The sequence below is a fragment of the Aplidium turbinatum genome, chromosome 2 (genome assembly GCF_918807975.1).
Source record: "Aplidium turbinatum chromosome 2, kaAplTurb1.1, whole genome shotgun sequence".
NCBI lineage: Eukaryota > Metazoa > Chordata > Ascidiacea > Aplousobranchia > Polyclinidae > Aplidium > Aplidium turbinatum.
The window spans coordinates 18,837,587-18,853,681 of record NC_137473.1 but is presented as its reverse complement, the minus strand read 5'-3'; the positions used below and the strand labels follow the sequence as shown (position 1 = coordinate 18,853,681).

General features: G+C 38.1%; 1 protein-coding gene across 1 annotated transcript in view; it reads right to left on the bottom strand.

The window, feature by feature from the left end:
• Window positions 1-14,960, bottom strand: part of LOC145765046 (cytochrome P450 3A31-like) — a 45,041-nt gene extending 30,081 nt beyond the window's left edge. The window contains exons 1-7 of the mRNA XM_082576784.1: window positions 14,829-14,960; window positions 10,085-10,196; window positions 9,281-9,330; window positions 5,286-5,382; window positions 3,427-3,506; window positions 2,954-3,088; window positions 2,428-2,494 (exon numbers count right to left, since the gene is read on the bottom strand). Of these exons, the coding sequence (XP_082432910.1) occupies window positions 2,428-2,494; window positions 2,954-3,088; window positions 3,427-3,506; window positions 5,286-5,382; window positions 9,281-9,330; window positions 10,085-10,196; window positions 14,829-14,899 (612 nt within the window). The 5' untranslated portion in view covers window positions 14,900-14,960. The remainder of the gene's footprint in view (window positions 1-2,427; window positions 2,495-2,953; window positions 3,089-3,426; window positions 3,507-5,285; window positions 5,383-9,280; window positions 9,331-10,084; window positions 10,197-14,828) is intronic.
• Between the last annotated feature and the right edge of the window lie 1,135 nt (window positions 14,961-16,095).

The window sequence follows — 16,095 nt, the reverse complement described above, 5'->3', positions numbered from 1 at the left end:
GATTATGAAAAAAGGGCACTTTTGTTGTTGAAAGGCCTTTTTTAAGTTTTAAGATAAGTTATAGCGATAATGCTCATCTATCTGCTCATTATCGAGTAATGATTTAACAAGTGTAGGCTATACAAAGAACAATGGCACGAAAGGACATCATGCTATGTTATAATGATGTAACCTACTGTGATACAGACTTTTGTGTTGTGAATGTTATTTTGAGGCAATAATGAAAGATTACAATTAGGCTAAAAGCGAATAGCAGAAATTGTTAAATTGCAAATTGTGCAGTAGCTTAGCCTACATGACAAAAGGGCACCATTGTCCCATCTGCCCTACCTTTTTTCTAACTATGCTTTTTACCATGTAGCCTACGACCTGGGTGACCTATGACCTATAATTTTGGCTTTGTTGAACACTTGTTATACTTACCAATCCATAAACTGCATATTAATACAAATTTGCTAGTGCCATTCTAATAACGACGACGACGACGACGAGTAAAGTTTCTACATCATTTTAATTTAAGTCCCTTTAAAGTCTCAGACCATTCGTTGGTCGGAGCTCACTGCAGAGCAAAACTTGCTACTTTTTTCAGGAAAGTGGTTGATGTGGTGATTAGTACCACAACCTTTTAGATCAGGGGTTCTTAAACTTTTTGGGCTGCCCCCTTCTTGACATCACCTTTAAATCTTATGCTCCACTTTTTTCGTTTAAGTTACAAATCAAAATCAAACTGCATAAGTTCTATATGTTTTGGATTTTAAAGCACACAAAGATAATGTTCCGTCATGATATCAATCAAAAGATTAAGTGGAATACAATCTCTTTTTCCTGGCATGAAAGAAAAGGATGTAGCAGCTTTTCTGAAGCCAGCAGTTTAATTCGTGGCTTAGTTGAAGACAATGCACATGGCATGTCAGGTTCACAGTCAAGTTTGTTCCAAGCTTGCTTTTTCACACTTAGCTTACTAGTGCAGCGAAGCCATTCTAGTCAATCTCTTTTGGCGAACGAAAATTTACCAAGAGAAATTTTCTAACTCCAGCAAATTTAAAAAATGTTAACAACTAAACTTGATTATTCATACAGTTACAGCTGGAAGCTGCAAAAGAGCACATCGATAGTTTAAAAAAAAGCGCTCCTGATCGGTGTCAAACTGATGCCCTTTGGAATACGAGATCGATGCGGTCGCTTTGGGCCACGGACATTTTACACTAAAACTTGTCGAGTTTAGAGGTTATAAAAGCAGCTTTTTTGTTGTTGAGAGCAGATAAGGCGAGAAAAAATACGTCATGCTTGAATGAACAAGTGCATAATATTCACAATATGTGATAAAAATAGCGATTGCGTTCTAGATATCTCAGATTCGGATCCGAAGTAATTTTATGTCTGAAATTTTATAATAAATGTATTTCACCACACCGTCCACACGAAAGATTCACCCTTTTGTAAAAGTCGTTTACAAAATGGATTCATTAAATTCAGCAGCTTGCTATTCAGTAGGTGTATCAAGGTCTACTTAACCCAGGCATGTCTAACCTGCGGCCGGTGGGCCACAGTGCGGCCCGCCTGAGATTTTTGTGCAGCCCGCTAGTCATTTTCACTCCAAGTAGTGTTTTGAACTTTGAATCTTATCCTAATTAAAATTACCAGTCAGCTTTTAGGGGCGCATTAATGGTATAGTATGGGAGCAACAGGATTATATAGACTATAACTATGAAAAACGAGCAATTATTTTCATCCATGAAAAAGATCAAAACTGCAGAAAGAAACAGACTGACCGACAAACACTTAGCAAACATCCTAAGAATCAAGACAACGTCCTTTAATGCAAATGTTGATAACACCTTAGTTGGAAAACAATGTCAAAAATGTTATTGACGTTGTATTGTAAAAATAAATTTTTGTTTATTTCTATGCGTGTGTTATTTGTTCCTATTTTCAAAGATGAAATGAATGGTTTTTAATTGTTTCTTTATGTAGGCTACCCATTTTTTTGAAATTTATTAGGTTCTGCGGCCCATTGAATTATTTCAAGTGACAATGCGGCCCACTATAATAAAAGGTTGGGCATCCCTGACTTAGCCTACTACTGTACGTCATGCATGGCTTGTCACCTCTTATGGGATTTTTGGTCCCACATAACAAGCATCTGTATGTTCAATACAATACTTTATTCAGCGCTGTATTAACTCCGGCAACAGTCTGATAAATTCTGACTGTTTTTACAGATCAGGCTATACTTCAAACATTATCAGGAAGTTCTTTATCTTGATCATTGATTGGTTATAGCCTACTGTCTGGTTTGCTTGTTTTTTCGTTTTTGTGTGGTTACTTTGGACAAAATTTTGTTTGCAATTGACACCTATTGACACAAAAAATGACACCTATGTCCTATAGGTCTACTAACTTTACTAGCTTATTCACTTATCTTACCTGTGAATGTACGTTGGCGCTAAAAGCTGCAGAACATATCACATCCATGGACAACTTTCCAAACGTTCTGGAGATAAAATACAAGACAACGAAATTCATTTAAAAGTTTTAGCAGTGAAAACTTTGACAACAGAAATTGCACCCTGTTTGTTATTAAAAAAATTATGCTTTTGAAACAATGTGCTTTTTGGCGTGATTTGAACACTATTGTACATTACCCTTTTTTATGTCTAGAAAAATAATAAATTTGGCTAATTACTCGATTCCATAGCTTGATCAACCAGCATAAAGCTTTTTCAATGACATTAATATTGAAGGTACCAGCAACTACGATTTCATTCCGTGCCTAAGAGTGTATTTCAGAGATAGCTTTATTTCGCAGCCACGGGATTGGAAAAGGAAAATATATAAATGACATCTTGTGCTCTAAAGGAAACCATGAAACAACAGATCTCGATGACCTGGCAATCAGGCGTAGCCTACGTCAATGGAGCCTTTAACCATAAACGTTTGACTTTATACTTACTCTTTTACGTCAAACTTTCCATTTTCAATCGAGTCATTTTTCCTCAAAACATCCATCAAATTATCAGTACACTGTTCAACTATGCCCATCATTTCTTTTAATTTTGAAGTAGAAAATGTAGACGAAAGCGTACTTCTGCAATAAAATCTGTAATGTAGTAGGCTACTCTTCAAAGAAAAGGCTTGGCAGTTTCCGAGTATTTTTTCTTGCAACTAATAATCATTAGCCCACGATTCGCTTTAGCCTGACATATATAAATTTCCAACCTTTCAAATAGTCTATGCCTAAATAAATGCTAAAACCAAGCTAAGTTTAAAGTTTGATTAAAATTTGGATGCATTTTGAACTAACGTAGGACTTAGCACAACTTACTTATTTAACAAAAAGTTATGAAAATTTGTATTAGCCTACATGATTGCTACCAAGCCTTCCACTACTATAGGCCAAAATTTTCACAAGACAAAGCTGTTTACCTTATTCTTTTCCACTGTTTACCGGTAACTATATTCAAAGCAGAATTCATTTCTTTGCCGTTTACTTTGTTGAACATTTTCTAAACACAGTTAATACGTCTAAAACTGTTTTTCTTATTTATTTAAAATAAAATGACACTGTATACTTTGCAAAAATTGGCTAGGCTACAGTAAAATTGTCTTCATTTTGGTAACCACATTTATTTTTAAGAGACCAGCAGAAGGCTTTCAAATATATAGTTGTTTGCTTACTAGAGAATATTTGTTAGAACTGGCTAAAAAAATGAACAAGTTATAGTTGTTTTTCGAAGATTTCGAAGGGTTTTCAAAATTTTTCTTGTTGCGTACCCTTTCGATTTATTTGCATGCATGGCGCACTTCTTAAAAATAATGTAGGTTAGCATAAAATGCACGCGGTTGAAAAGACAGAACGCACAGCCAGTGAGGCTGTTGAGTGTACTCCACGTGTCCAGCGCTCCTTTCTCTTTGAATCCAATCTTGCCAGCAGGGCTGTTGCTGAGTTGGTGGTGGTGGTGCCCTGGGGGGAACGGAGGAAGTCGCGGTAGAGCCTGTCGCATTCCACATCCCAGCAAGGTATGTAGTTTTTCTGTCGACCTCGCGAGACGGAGTCTTTTGCCGCAGATATGATTGCATCACAGAAGTCCTGGTAGGCTTCGTCCACTTTCATGGTGTGTGGGGATGGGAGGTAGCCTACTGCGTAGCTTCGTTTGTGAGGAAGCTGTAGTATTCCCAATCGGCCTTTCTGAAGTTCCACTGCTTGACAGGCTTGCTCGGAATAGGTGTGGCGAGCAGGAAAGACGTGATAAGCGAGGGTCGATGTTGAGACCTTGGGAACTTCTCTAGCACACGTCTGTCCGGCTGGCGATCATCGGGGTCATCACTTGCAAAAGCCAGGTCTGGGTTCGTGCCAGTGTTCCAACAACCGGAGAGGAAGCTCGCTGCGCCCTTAGGATCGTATAAGAGAGCGAGGTTGTTGTTGGTTGCCAAAGCGGCCAGACTTTCTCCGTCGTTGTTGATGGAGTTGTAGCCCCAGTCAGTGTGGTGGCAGTTAAAATTGCCAGCGTCGAGGCCGGGGTGGGAGAACACCGGGATGGCTGTTGATGTTATCCGCGAAGGTGGTGGCTTGTAGACATTGACGATGTTGTAGCTTGCTACATCTACACAAAGCCACTCGATCTCCGATCGAGCTTGGGATTGATCAACCAAGGACCAGCTCAGCCGGTCATGGACAAAAGTGGCAAGGCCGTGTTTCCTGCTGTAGGTTGCGCCTGCGAGTGTGAAGTTGGTTAGTACCAACTTATCCACAGATGTGCAGTGGGTCTCCTGGAGGAGGATGATGAGGGCTTGATGCTTGGTGGCCAGGTGCTCAATGATGCTGAGCTTGCTGGCCGTGATGCCCTCGGTGTTCAGCTGCAGTACGGTAGGTCGTCGGTACTTTTCGACAGTGCGAGCACTGCCGTGCCCTGAAAAGGGCACCCCCCTACCCATTCTGCGCTGAACAGTCTCGTTAAGTCAATGAATTGTGATTAAGCGAGCAAGAAAATTTTAAAACTTTAGAAAAGTTATACGATTTTTCTCGATTTTAGAAAAGGTGATTCATTGAGCAAACTAAACAAATGAAGCCGACTTTATGGCGGACCGGAACAAACATTACAACAGATCAACGGTAAAGAACCACTGGTTTAAACAATCACAAAAATCTGCATATTCAAAATAAAAAAAAATGTTACCTTGGTTTTGATAGGTGTTCAGTGAACACCTCAAACACCTGGAATATGGGGCCATTAAAAAGTATGTCTGTGCCTCTTGCTTGGTTCATGTCGAAGTTAATTTATTACCTGCCTGTCCCTGAATGTCGAAGCTTCTTTTATAAAAATCTGTTTCAAAATTTCTGGATCACTGATGAATACGCTTGGTTGCAGGAAATTGTAAGCTCTACAAAAACATAGTGCACAACAATAATAAAGAAAAATTGAAGCGTTTCACTAGATTGCTATCAATACAATGAGATGTTGATTTATCTGTAAAATGAGGTTACTGTATGTAAATTTCCAATTAATTGGTATTTTTATGTAGGCCTATTGTAAAAATAGGCTGAGAGACATCTTAAATGATTGGGTCACGTCGTGGGAGACAAATATTTTATGTCGCAAGAAGAATGAGACAATCAGAAGCTGATAAAGTGAGGAAGGTCGAAAATAAGATGGTGAAACTGTGAGAAAGAAGATATGGAAATATTGGAAGCGAAGAAAGATGCTGCTGAAAGCGTGATGTGGAGGACTGCAATGTGCATCGGCGACTCGACTTGAAGTGGGAATAAAGCCAGAAGAAAAATAATGTAGGCCTACTGTACAAAGTGTATTTCGAATCAAAAACCTTTAAATAAAAATTTGACTTATGGCGTTGGGTAAGTAGGGTACGTTAACATAATTAGTCTTGTAGTTGTAAGTTTAAGCAAACACCTAAATTGTGAGGAAGCACCACTGGATACGCTTACTTATTGTAATTCCAGAAAATTATGGAGATTGTGCTAGAACATCATGCAGAAAATAATTATTATGGTCAGTCATTTGTGTCGACAAGTTTTTGGTGGCATACTACCTAAAAGAGATTGGTTTGTCTTGATTGGTTTGTTTGTTTTGATTTGATTGCATTGGTTTGTCTTGATTGGTTCGAATTTTTATCCTCGGACTGACAAAGCCTCTGATAGGTTACTTTTAGCAGTTTCGCATACTTGTAGAGGCTTTGAACCACTGATGCAGGGCTGGTTACCGAGGATGACAGAGTGATGTTTCCTTTTGTTGTTGTAAATAACTTCATCCACTAGGTGCCGCTGAATGGAGCAGTCCTGAAATACGTTGCTCAAGCGCACACCTCGAGAGTCGAACCTGCGCCACTAGATTTTGAGATTTCTTTGTGTAGAAAGTCGGGCGCTTAACCACTGAGCTAGTGGGGCGGTTTTAATGACTTGCGTGACTAAAATCACTCAAGAAGGTCGATATTTTGTTTTTTTGATTTTCAGAAACTCGATTGAAGTTGTTTCATTTAATTACCTAAATAATTACAGATTTCAATCAGTGGTTTTCAAACTGGAGATTGCGACCCTTGTGGGGTCGCGAGATATCTGGAAATCCAGTGCCTATTTTCATTTGTTTATTTTTTATTTTTCGAAAAATGTATAAGAACCGTAGTTTTTCGCAATTGACGATTCCTCAATCTAGAGTTATCCTACCGTTTATCTTTAAGACGTTGCAAAGCCTACAACAAAAGGAAAGCATTTGATATTTTTCACCAAGTAGCCTACGTTGCTTTGTGCAGAGTAAAGTGAATCAGAAACCGTGCTATGGCAGAAAAGCGAAGTTATTTGGAATCAAATTCTTGTTGATTTATGCATATCAGTTTCTACCCTCTGTGGATCCTTCTCTTGCGTCATTGATGAATCTTAGAGATATTTGCTGGTACAACCCTTCATTTTCTTTAAAATTTAATACATAGGCCTATTGATGCCGCTAGTATCCAATTTTTTTCTATTTTGGATCCATCTTAGATGATTGTTATGTCTTACCTTCAGTGACAAGTTCCTGTCTTTTTCTCAGATTTTTATTTTTAACAGATTCAAATAATTTCTTAGCACAACTTTTCTCAAAAAAAATCGTATCTTCTAATTGGCGAGAAAATTACGTTTCGCTGAAGTCCAAAATTACAAATTAAATCAATTCTCATTGGGCTTATTAATCACTCTAGGAAACCATCATCTTAACTGAAACTATATCTTTACTTTCATTTCACTACAGAGATGCATAAAGTCGAAACATTGGCCACTGTCTGTAGTTAACATTGTCTTTTTAGACCTTATCTTAAAAGAAATAAAATTAGAGTCAAAAGTTATGTAATTTTCACTTTGTGTGGAACTACATGTACTGTACTTAAAAGAGTACTGATATTTATTTATTCAATTGTTGATATATGCATATCAGTTTGTATCCTCTGTGGATCCTTCTCTTGTATGAGTTGCCAATCTTATTGGTGTTTGCTGGTGATAGCCTACAGTTCAGTAACGTTAGTTTTGCGTTATGGTTATTGCCTATGGTTCTATGCAGAACATCGGATAGGCAACCTCTAAAGCAACGATCAACGCATTAAAACAGATCTTTACGATAGAAGGTTGCCCAGACACGATTGTCTCAGAAAACGGAAGTCAGTTCACGTCTGGGGAGTTCAAGAAATTTTGTTCGATATTAGGAATAGATCACATCACCTCACCACCACCAGTATTCCATCCAGCTTCAAATGGCTGAGCGGAACGCTTTGTACAAACCTTTAAAAGGACATGGACACAAACTGCAAGGGAGAAGTGAACAAGCAAGATGCTCATCTGTTAGTTAGTACTTACGACGTACAGAAGCACACCTCACCCATGCCTCGATTAGAAGACTCCAGCCGAACTTCTTATGGGCGCCAGCCGGAGACGCTATTGTCTTTGTTCTCTCCAATCGAAAAAAGTTATTCAAAACAAGGACCTGCATCTCAAACAAGCGAAGCTATGAAGAAGGTCCTTAGTTTATGCTCGAAACTATGCATCTGGTTCGAAGTGGCTACCAGGTGGGGTAATTGAAAGACGGGGACGTATCCTGTACAACGTACGAAAGGAACGAGACGTTCGGAGGAGACATATAAATCAACTTCAGCCCAGGTTTAAAAACGTTCAAACTGAAAATAAAAGTGAATTTTCTGATTCAAATAAAGATAAGATTGCACCACTTCTAAAGAAAAAGTCTGAACTGACTAATGCCAATGAACACTCTGGGCATAGTGAAGCACTGAAGCTGTCCCGCAGAGACGCTATCCCGTTCGAAACAGACGCAAACCTAATTTTTATCAAGCTTAGCCAATACGTTTGTTAGTCGTATGTGCTTCTGACCCTAATTGTAATATGACCATTATTACAGCGATCTGTTAGAAGCACTATATATTATTGTGTATGTTGTGATTATTGTGATTGTTGTAATTATTGTGATTATTGTTGTGATTATATTGTTGTGATTATTGCCTTAGTGTTAGTGCATTGCACCGAGTCACGTGCACTTGATTACGTCGTGCCGCCGTGTGGCCGTAAGTAGTTTGTAATTATTGCAGCAGGACTTGGTACCTTCTGCACAGTGATTTCTGACTTGTACACATAGCCTTACTCGTGTTAAGACCTTTTTTCAATTCCTTTGCGTTTGTGGGTTTCTGTAGCTATTCTGCAGTACCTACAAGCGTAACAGCTGGTACACCCTTTAATTTCTTTGAATTTTTATTTGGAATCCTTTGTCAAATACGAATTTTGTCAGTATCGTTTCAAATGGCATTGAAAAACTTTAGTGTGTACTTTGTATGAAAGTTCTTTCAACAACCGTTCCACGCATTGACAAGCTTGTTAAAAAAGATACAACACCAACCATCTCACTGAACCTGATGATTTCAATAAAGCCATTAAAGATTGCTATAAGTTTAACCTCTAAAAATGTAGCTCTTGTTCAATATTTTTACTCCTAATGTAGCCAAGCTTAATAGGAAATGTAAATAGTAAGTTGGAGGAAAAGTACCATAATGCAAGCAGTAGGCTAATAACATTGTGAAAAGACGTTTTTGATTTCAGAAGTTTACATTAGAACAACGAAACGTAACATAGACTGGACTTTTTTTTATTAATTAGTAAAATTTAACATTAATTACGTTTTTATTGAACAGTTTTATGGGGGTTGCAGTGCAACAAACTTTAAAAACCCTTGAATTAAGTGGTATTGGAACATTAAGCTAGTCAAAGTTACCACTGTCATAATTCACTTACCCATAAACGAGACCGAATTTTTTCTTTCGAACAAGATCTTGATTGAATAGCTAAAAACATTTTTTTGTCGACATATAGCCTACATGTTGTAGCTTAGTTACTATTTTCTTTTGGAATATAATAGCCTATGTTATTGCAATAACATCTCCAAGTAATAATTTTTGCTTTGATTTTTGCAATAGACTATACTATACGAGGTCTACAGTACCGCATATTAAAAATGAATGATCGATCAAGTATTTTTTCGAAACTAGCTTCTTATAAAAAGTGTTTGATCCATCAGCTAACTATATTGTATAGCTTAACTTAACTAACATACAGCCAACTATATCCCATAGCAATCTTTCCTCAGGCCATGCCAACGTGCAGCTTCAAACTTGACTGGAGGCCGATCTATTGTAGCCAAAATCGCTAGTATAATTTGACAGTTTAAGTAGTAGTTAACAAATATATTCTTTCTGTATATTTTTGGGTTTTTGAGCTACTTTTGGGCTATTGTTACCATACAAAAATGGACTAGCTTTTGGTACTTCTGCTGGACATCCGAAAATCATCTGGCAACAGTGGTAATACAGAAAGATTTGTCATTTTTAAATTAACTTAAAAAATTTATTGATTTGAAATTCAGTGATCACACTTTGGCATTTTTGATTCTCGAAACTATCATTTCAAATTTATATTAAATAAATTTAGCTTAAATTTTAAAGTCGAAATTGCATCAGCCTCCAGTCAGGCCTCTAGGTCGCAGTTTGGCAAGGCCTGCGTGTAGCCTACTGTGTATAGAATGCTATGCTTTATCCTCACCGTGTCATTGTCTTTCATTAGTTCGCCTAAGTTGCCAAATCCCAAAATTGAAGGTGGGTCATGGGGAATGTTAAGGTTCTTCAGTACCTGCCATCTCTTGTGTATATAAAGGCTACAAAACATCAAAGTTAAACAAAGCCAAGACAAGATTTTTTTCATAAAAACTGAATTGAAATTTCAAAGTGCTTCATTGAATATCTCTCAAAAAGGTTGTAGGGGAAGCCGGGGCAAGTTGTGCAACGGGGCAAGTTGTGCAAGTCCCCGTTTGAAAAGAAATAAAGAGCGTAATAAATCTTTAGCGCCATTATTATATTTTACCCATAATGCCCTTAAAGCACATGAATCGCAATTATCAGATTATTAGGCAGGTTAGGCTTGATCAACGATATAAGGTTTTTAGGTCTTAGGATCTAAATTCGGATGCAAACAAAATTTTGTTTTTTTGGATGCATAGTAGAACTAGTCAAACTTTAGCAGTAGGGGTCAGTAGACATAAGATGTGGTTGTATTTTCGCAGTTGTTATTTTCGCATTTGTATTTTTTGGTTGTAATCGAAGCTTCAGGTCCTACATCAACTTACCCCATGGTGCTGCACAACTTACCCCGGAACAATAATCTGGGGCAAGTTGTGCTATCGTTACTTAAACTCGAATACAGTACAAAATAATAAATAAAACCAACCAGTTTTTGTCTTAAAACTTGGCTTGTTAGTATGTTTTTGAAATCCAATACTTGAGTCTTCGAAAAATTTAGTGAAAAAAAAAAAAAGGATTAAAAAAACCTGCTCAACTTGCCCCGCCTTCCCCTATAACTTGAATCAGAGTGTAATTTGGACAAGTCCCCTTAATCCCCAAAAAAAAAATGTTTTGACAATGTTTGGACACAGCTTGATATTATAGCTTTGGTAGAGAGGTACTTTTTAAAAACCATAGACAGACAATCGATAACAACTTAATAACATTGAATTGCATAATTCAAAATTAATACAGAAATGAAATAGATACAGACTTGATACAGACTACAGACTTGATATTAAGACGCTAATAGCCCAAATGTGAAAAAAATAGTAGCTCATTGGTGGAGAAACATGCAATCTTACTTTTGCTGCTGAAAAATAATGTTTACCGGTAGCCCCAGCGACCGAACACCCCTTTCTGAGAATACTCTGCTCGCCTCCGTAGTCTAAGGGCAAGGCTAAAAAGATACTCTAAAAATAGCCTGCCCCATTATACCCTGGCCAGCCTGCCGCAGCTGGTGGGAATCCCTACAGACGGTCGAAAAAACAAAAACAAATAATTTAGTCTCAAAATGCTTCATAGAATGTCTGAACTTTGCTCGACAACCCAAATTCCAACAGACCTGCTCATAAAACTGCTCTTCTGGCCAGAAAACTAATCCGCTAGAGTCGGCTAGACCATTGATATTGCTGCCCTGAGTGAAACCTGCTTTGCGGATACAGGACAATTGTCTCAAATAGGAGGCGGCTACATCCTCTTCTGCAGTGGTCGCAACATTGACGATCGCTTTAAGTCTGGTGTTGGATTGGCCATTAAGTCTCTTCATGTGAAGAAGCTAACTAAAATATCAGATGAGGATCATGAGGTTAATATCACCGTCTAATGTCAATGCATCTTCTCATGGAAAAAAAACATACCACTTTGATTAATGCGCCAATCTACCATGCCTTTGATTAATACGCCAATCTACCAATCTACCATGACCAAAACACTGAAACAAAAAGGAAAATTTTACGAAAAACTAGATTCTCTTATTACTTTCATTCCAAAATCGGAGAATTTTATTCGTTTTTGGCGATAGCGACTTTAATGTTCGTGTTGGCTGTAAACCCCGCAGGTCTGGAATAGAGTTATTGAAAAACATGATATAGGAAAGTTCAATAGCAATGGTCTTCGTCTGCTGAAAGCCTGTGCCACTTAATGCACACGTTTTTAGATGCATAATAGATGTACCCCCGCTTTAAGCACTGACATCTCGTTGAGTATATACTATCAAAGACAAAGAAAAACATGATGTACTTGTGACTAAAGCCATGTGTGGCACTGACTGCTGGATTGATCACCGCTTGATAGTCTCCAAACTATCATTTCACATCAAACCCAAGAGAAGACAAAATGGTTCAGCATAAAACGGCTAAATTCTCCTGACGCTGTAAAAGAGTTTGAATGCGCTCTGAGAAATAATCCTTCATATACAACCAGTAGCGGCAACTTCATTGAAAGTCAGTGGACCACTTTACGAGACACATTACACTCCACTGCATCTGAGATAGCCTACTATAGGCCTTGCAGTCAGAAACCATCAAGACTGGTTTGATGAGAATAATGTTGAGATCACGGACATGCTAGAAGTCAAGCGACTTTTACTCAGAGATCATCAGCGCAACCCCTTGGATGCTTCCAAGACAGCTGTTTTTACCAACATACGCAGCAGTGTGCAACATGCGACCCTCTTGGCCTAGCATCAAAGCTGATGAGATCCAAAGCTATGCCGGTAGGCACGACACTAAGCGTTTCTACACAGCCCTAAAACTGTGTATGGCCCGTCCTGTCTACCACCAAATCACATCTTCTTTTAACATCAATGGTTCAACTCTACTCAGTAACAAGAGCCAAATTTTAAAAAGATGAGCTGAACACTTCCATGACATTGTCAAAAGGCCAGTTGAAACAAGCAATGAATCAATTGGTCGCCTCCGTCAGATGTCCATCAATCGTGAGCTTTGAACAACTATCGAGGAATCTTCCTCCTGTCAATTGCTGGAAAACTTCTTGCTCGTGTTCTATTGAACTGCTTCCTAAAACATCTTGAGAAAGGCCTCCCTCAAAGCAAGTGTGGATTTTGCCAGGGCCCAGGAACTGTATACATCAGCGGTTCCCAAACTTTTTTGTTGACGGCGCCCTTTGAAAACTTATAAACACTCGCGGCGCCGTAATGAATTTAAAATCTTGCAAATTTCGAGTTATATTAAAAATTGTTTTATAAAATCATGATTGTTCAAATGCAAAATACTGAAAGCATCTAATGTGAGCAATGAGCTTGTTGCTCTATGCACATTTATCAAAACGCTTGCAATGTTTGATATTGCAATACGCATCTCGCCTTCAATGTCAATCTTATTACGGTACTTCGACTTGATTACTGCTACAGCAGAAAAACCGGCTTAGCACAAATATGACGTTGCAATCGGGACAAAAACACGGAAAGCTTTACAGCCTACAAGATGAAATTCAGATTGAGCCTTAACCCAAAATGAAACAAGTAAATTAGGTTTGTATTTGCTTTTTAAAGTGAGATCTAAAGAAAAATCAGTAAATTCTTCAGCCTATTACTCAATAAAAAGAAGGCCAAGAAAAAATAGACATGTTTATTGTTGCAAACACAAAAATCGTGCGCTACCTTACAAATACAGTAGCATAGGCTAAATGTGTGCGTGTTAGTAGTTTGTCAGCTTCTACCTGAATACCAAAGTTATGCTCCTCAAACCAAACCCAAATATTACAGTAAAATAAGTACAAATTAAAAATTGTGATTGTTGTAATTATTAAGTTATGCCGTTACGCAACTTCAATATCGTTGATTTTCTTTTGGTGTTCCACATTTTTTTTTTAATTAGCCTACACAAGTGTTCCTAAGTTCAAAAAAGGTTGAAAAACAATAGACGAAACCACAACGCTTTATACGTGAAAGCATATAATGTGAAAAACGCAACAAATTTCACGGTGCATCTGGCAAAGTCTTGCGGGGCACGTCCGCCTCGCCCAGCTTAGGAACCGCTGCAAAGATTATTCTATGTAAATAAGGATCTTCTGATGATCCCTCTTTTAGGGTGAAACAGGCTGTAGAGGTTTCAGAAAGTAATAGCTATGATGCTTGGCATTTAGCTCTTTTGTTGTATTGCCTGTCTTAGATAAAATTTCAAATTTTTTTTTTATAAAAGATTGGTTGATCTTGTAATAACGAAATAGTTGATTTTCTTACAAGCAATTCGTGGCTTCTAAACTTTTGTTAGTAGGGGTTTCGTGACAAACACAAAAGTAGATCAGGAGTAGCGCGATGACAAAAAGGTTGAAGAGCGCTGAAATAGATATAACCGTTTTTTTTTTGAGCTTTTATTTAGAATGCTGAAAAAGAACTTTTCCTAAAACGCCAAAAAAGTATTCACATGCCAAATCAAAAGTAGCTTGCCAAATGCATTCAAAAACACCAAATTCCTCAAATTTAACATTAAAAACGCCAGTATGGTAACCTTTCTAGGTTAGCCTAGGCTACTTGGTACAAAATTTCGAATGCTTCTCTATTTTTAACGCTTTGTTGTTTGAAAAGTTTAGACTATGACGTACCCCAAGTCAAGAAATGGTAGATTATGAAAAAACAGTTCTTAACCTATTTTTCTCACAAAAAAGTAATTGAAAAGAAAGACTACATTTTCAGGCGTTTTGCGAACCCAGCAGGTTGAAAACCCCTGGCCAAGCCTATATCTTAGAGAAAATAATACAATTGATCGAAAGCTTGCTGAGTTGCGATAATTTTTCTTTCAGGGATTCAAAATACACACATTTTTTCTGTATAAATACGCTACCCCATAATCGAGAGCATAGTTCTGCTATGAAATGTTGTCGCCAAAAATTACGGTAGGCTATGTGGTTTGAATATGTAAAATCCGTGATGTAAGAAGCAAGAAATCACTTTTTAGTTGAACTAATTTGTTTTAAAACTGACTCACCGGATCAAAATCAGCACAGATATGATGAGAATCCATGTTTCCAGGGATATGATATCAAGAGGAGCGACCATGGTGCGAATGCAAACAATATTGAGATGAAATCTAACTCTTAAATACGGTATCTAAAAAGCCTGATCGAACGCGAAACATGATATGAATGGTCTGCCAGTATCAAAACCAATAAAGGCGCAATAACTGAGCAAACAAGCTGATGTCGCAGCTTATAAATTAGTTTAAGTTAGGCTAACAGCGTACAGGTCAAGTTACAAAGTTATTTACAGACAAAACAGTGATCGTTACCAATTATGGCTTCAAGGCGTTTATCACAATTATCACGATAGCTCAGTTGGTTAGGGAACGTTCCAATATTACGTAACGCCTTCGAGGGGGAGGGGGGGGGGGGTTATGCAAAGCGTTACGTTAGCGTCACATCGGGGGAAGGGGGTTCAAGCAAAACGTTACGTAACGCTTTGAGTACGGAATGGTAGTTTTTTGTGCGGAATTTGTAGTGAAAAAGCGTTACATGGGGGAGGGGTGGATTGAAAAAAGCGTTACGTTGGCGTTACATGGGGGAGGGGGGGTCAAAAATTCGGAAAAAAAGCGTTACGTAATATTTGAACGTTCCCTTAGCGCGTCACTTCGTGAACGAAGAAATTTCAAGACCAAGCGGCACTGGTTCGACACTTGGGTGTGTGCTTGAACAAGGCATACAAAGGACTCCATTCAGCGGCATCTAATGGATGGAACAATTCCTTGGCAACAACACTTCAATAATAGGAAACTTCACTCTGTCAAACTCAGTGACCGGACCTGCGTCAGTGGTTCAAAGTCTCTACAAGTATGCGAAACTGCTAGGGTTAGACTCTCAAAAAAGCTTTCTCAGTCCGAGGATAAAGATTCAATCAATCTGTTAATCTTTGAAACCTTTTCGGTCATACAAAAAATAAATAAATAATCTTATAGTCTACCACTTTTACCCTGATAGTTTACTCTCTATCCATATGGCAGTGGATCATACTTAAAAGCACTGTAAATTAGTATTCGTAGCCTATATGCTCAAACAGCCGAAATTTAGACCGAGCGGACATAGTTCATAAATATAGGCCTGCTGTTGGCTATATAGGCTTAGGCTATTCTTTTATCAATGGAGCCTCGTTTTGATATGCTAATGACGAGGCATCGCTTTTACCAGTAAAAGTTAGGTTTATGCCTGCAGCACTACAATGTGTTCCTTTTTACGGTGGGGAAAAATTCAATATTTGCACAA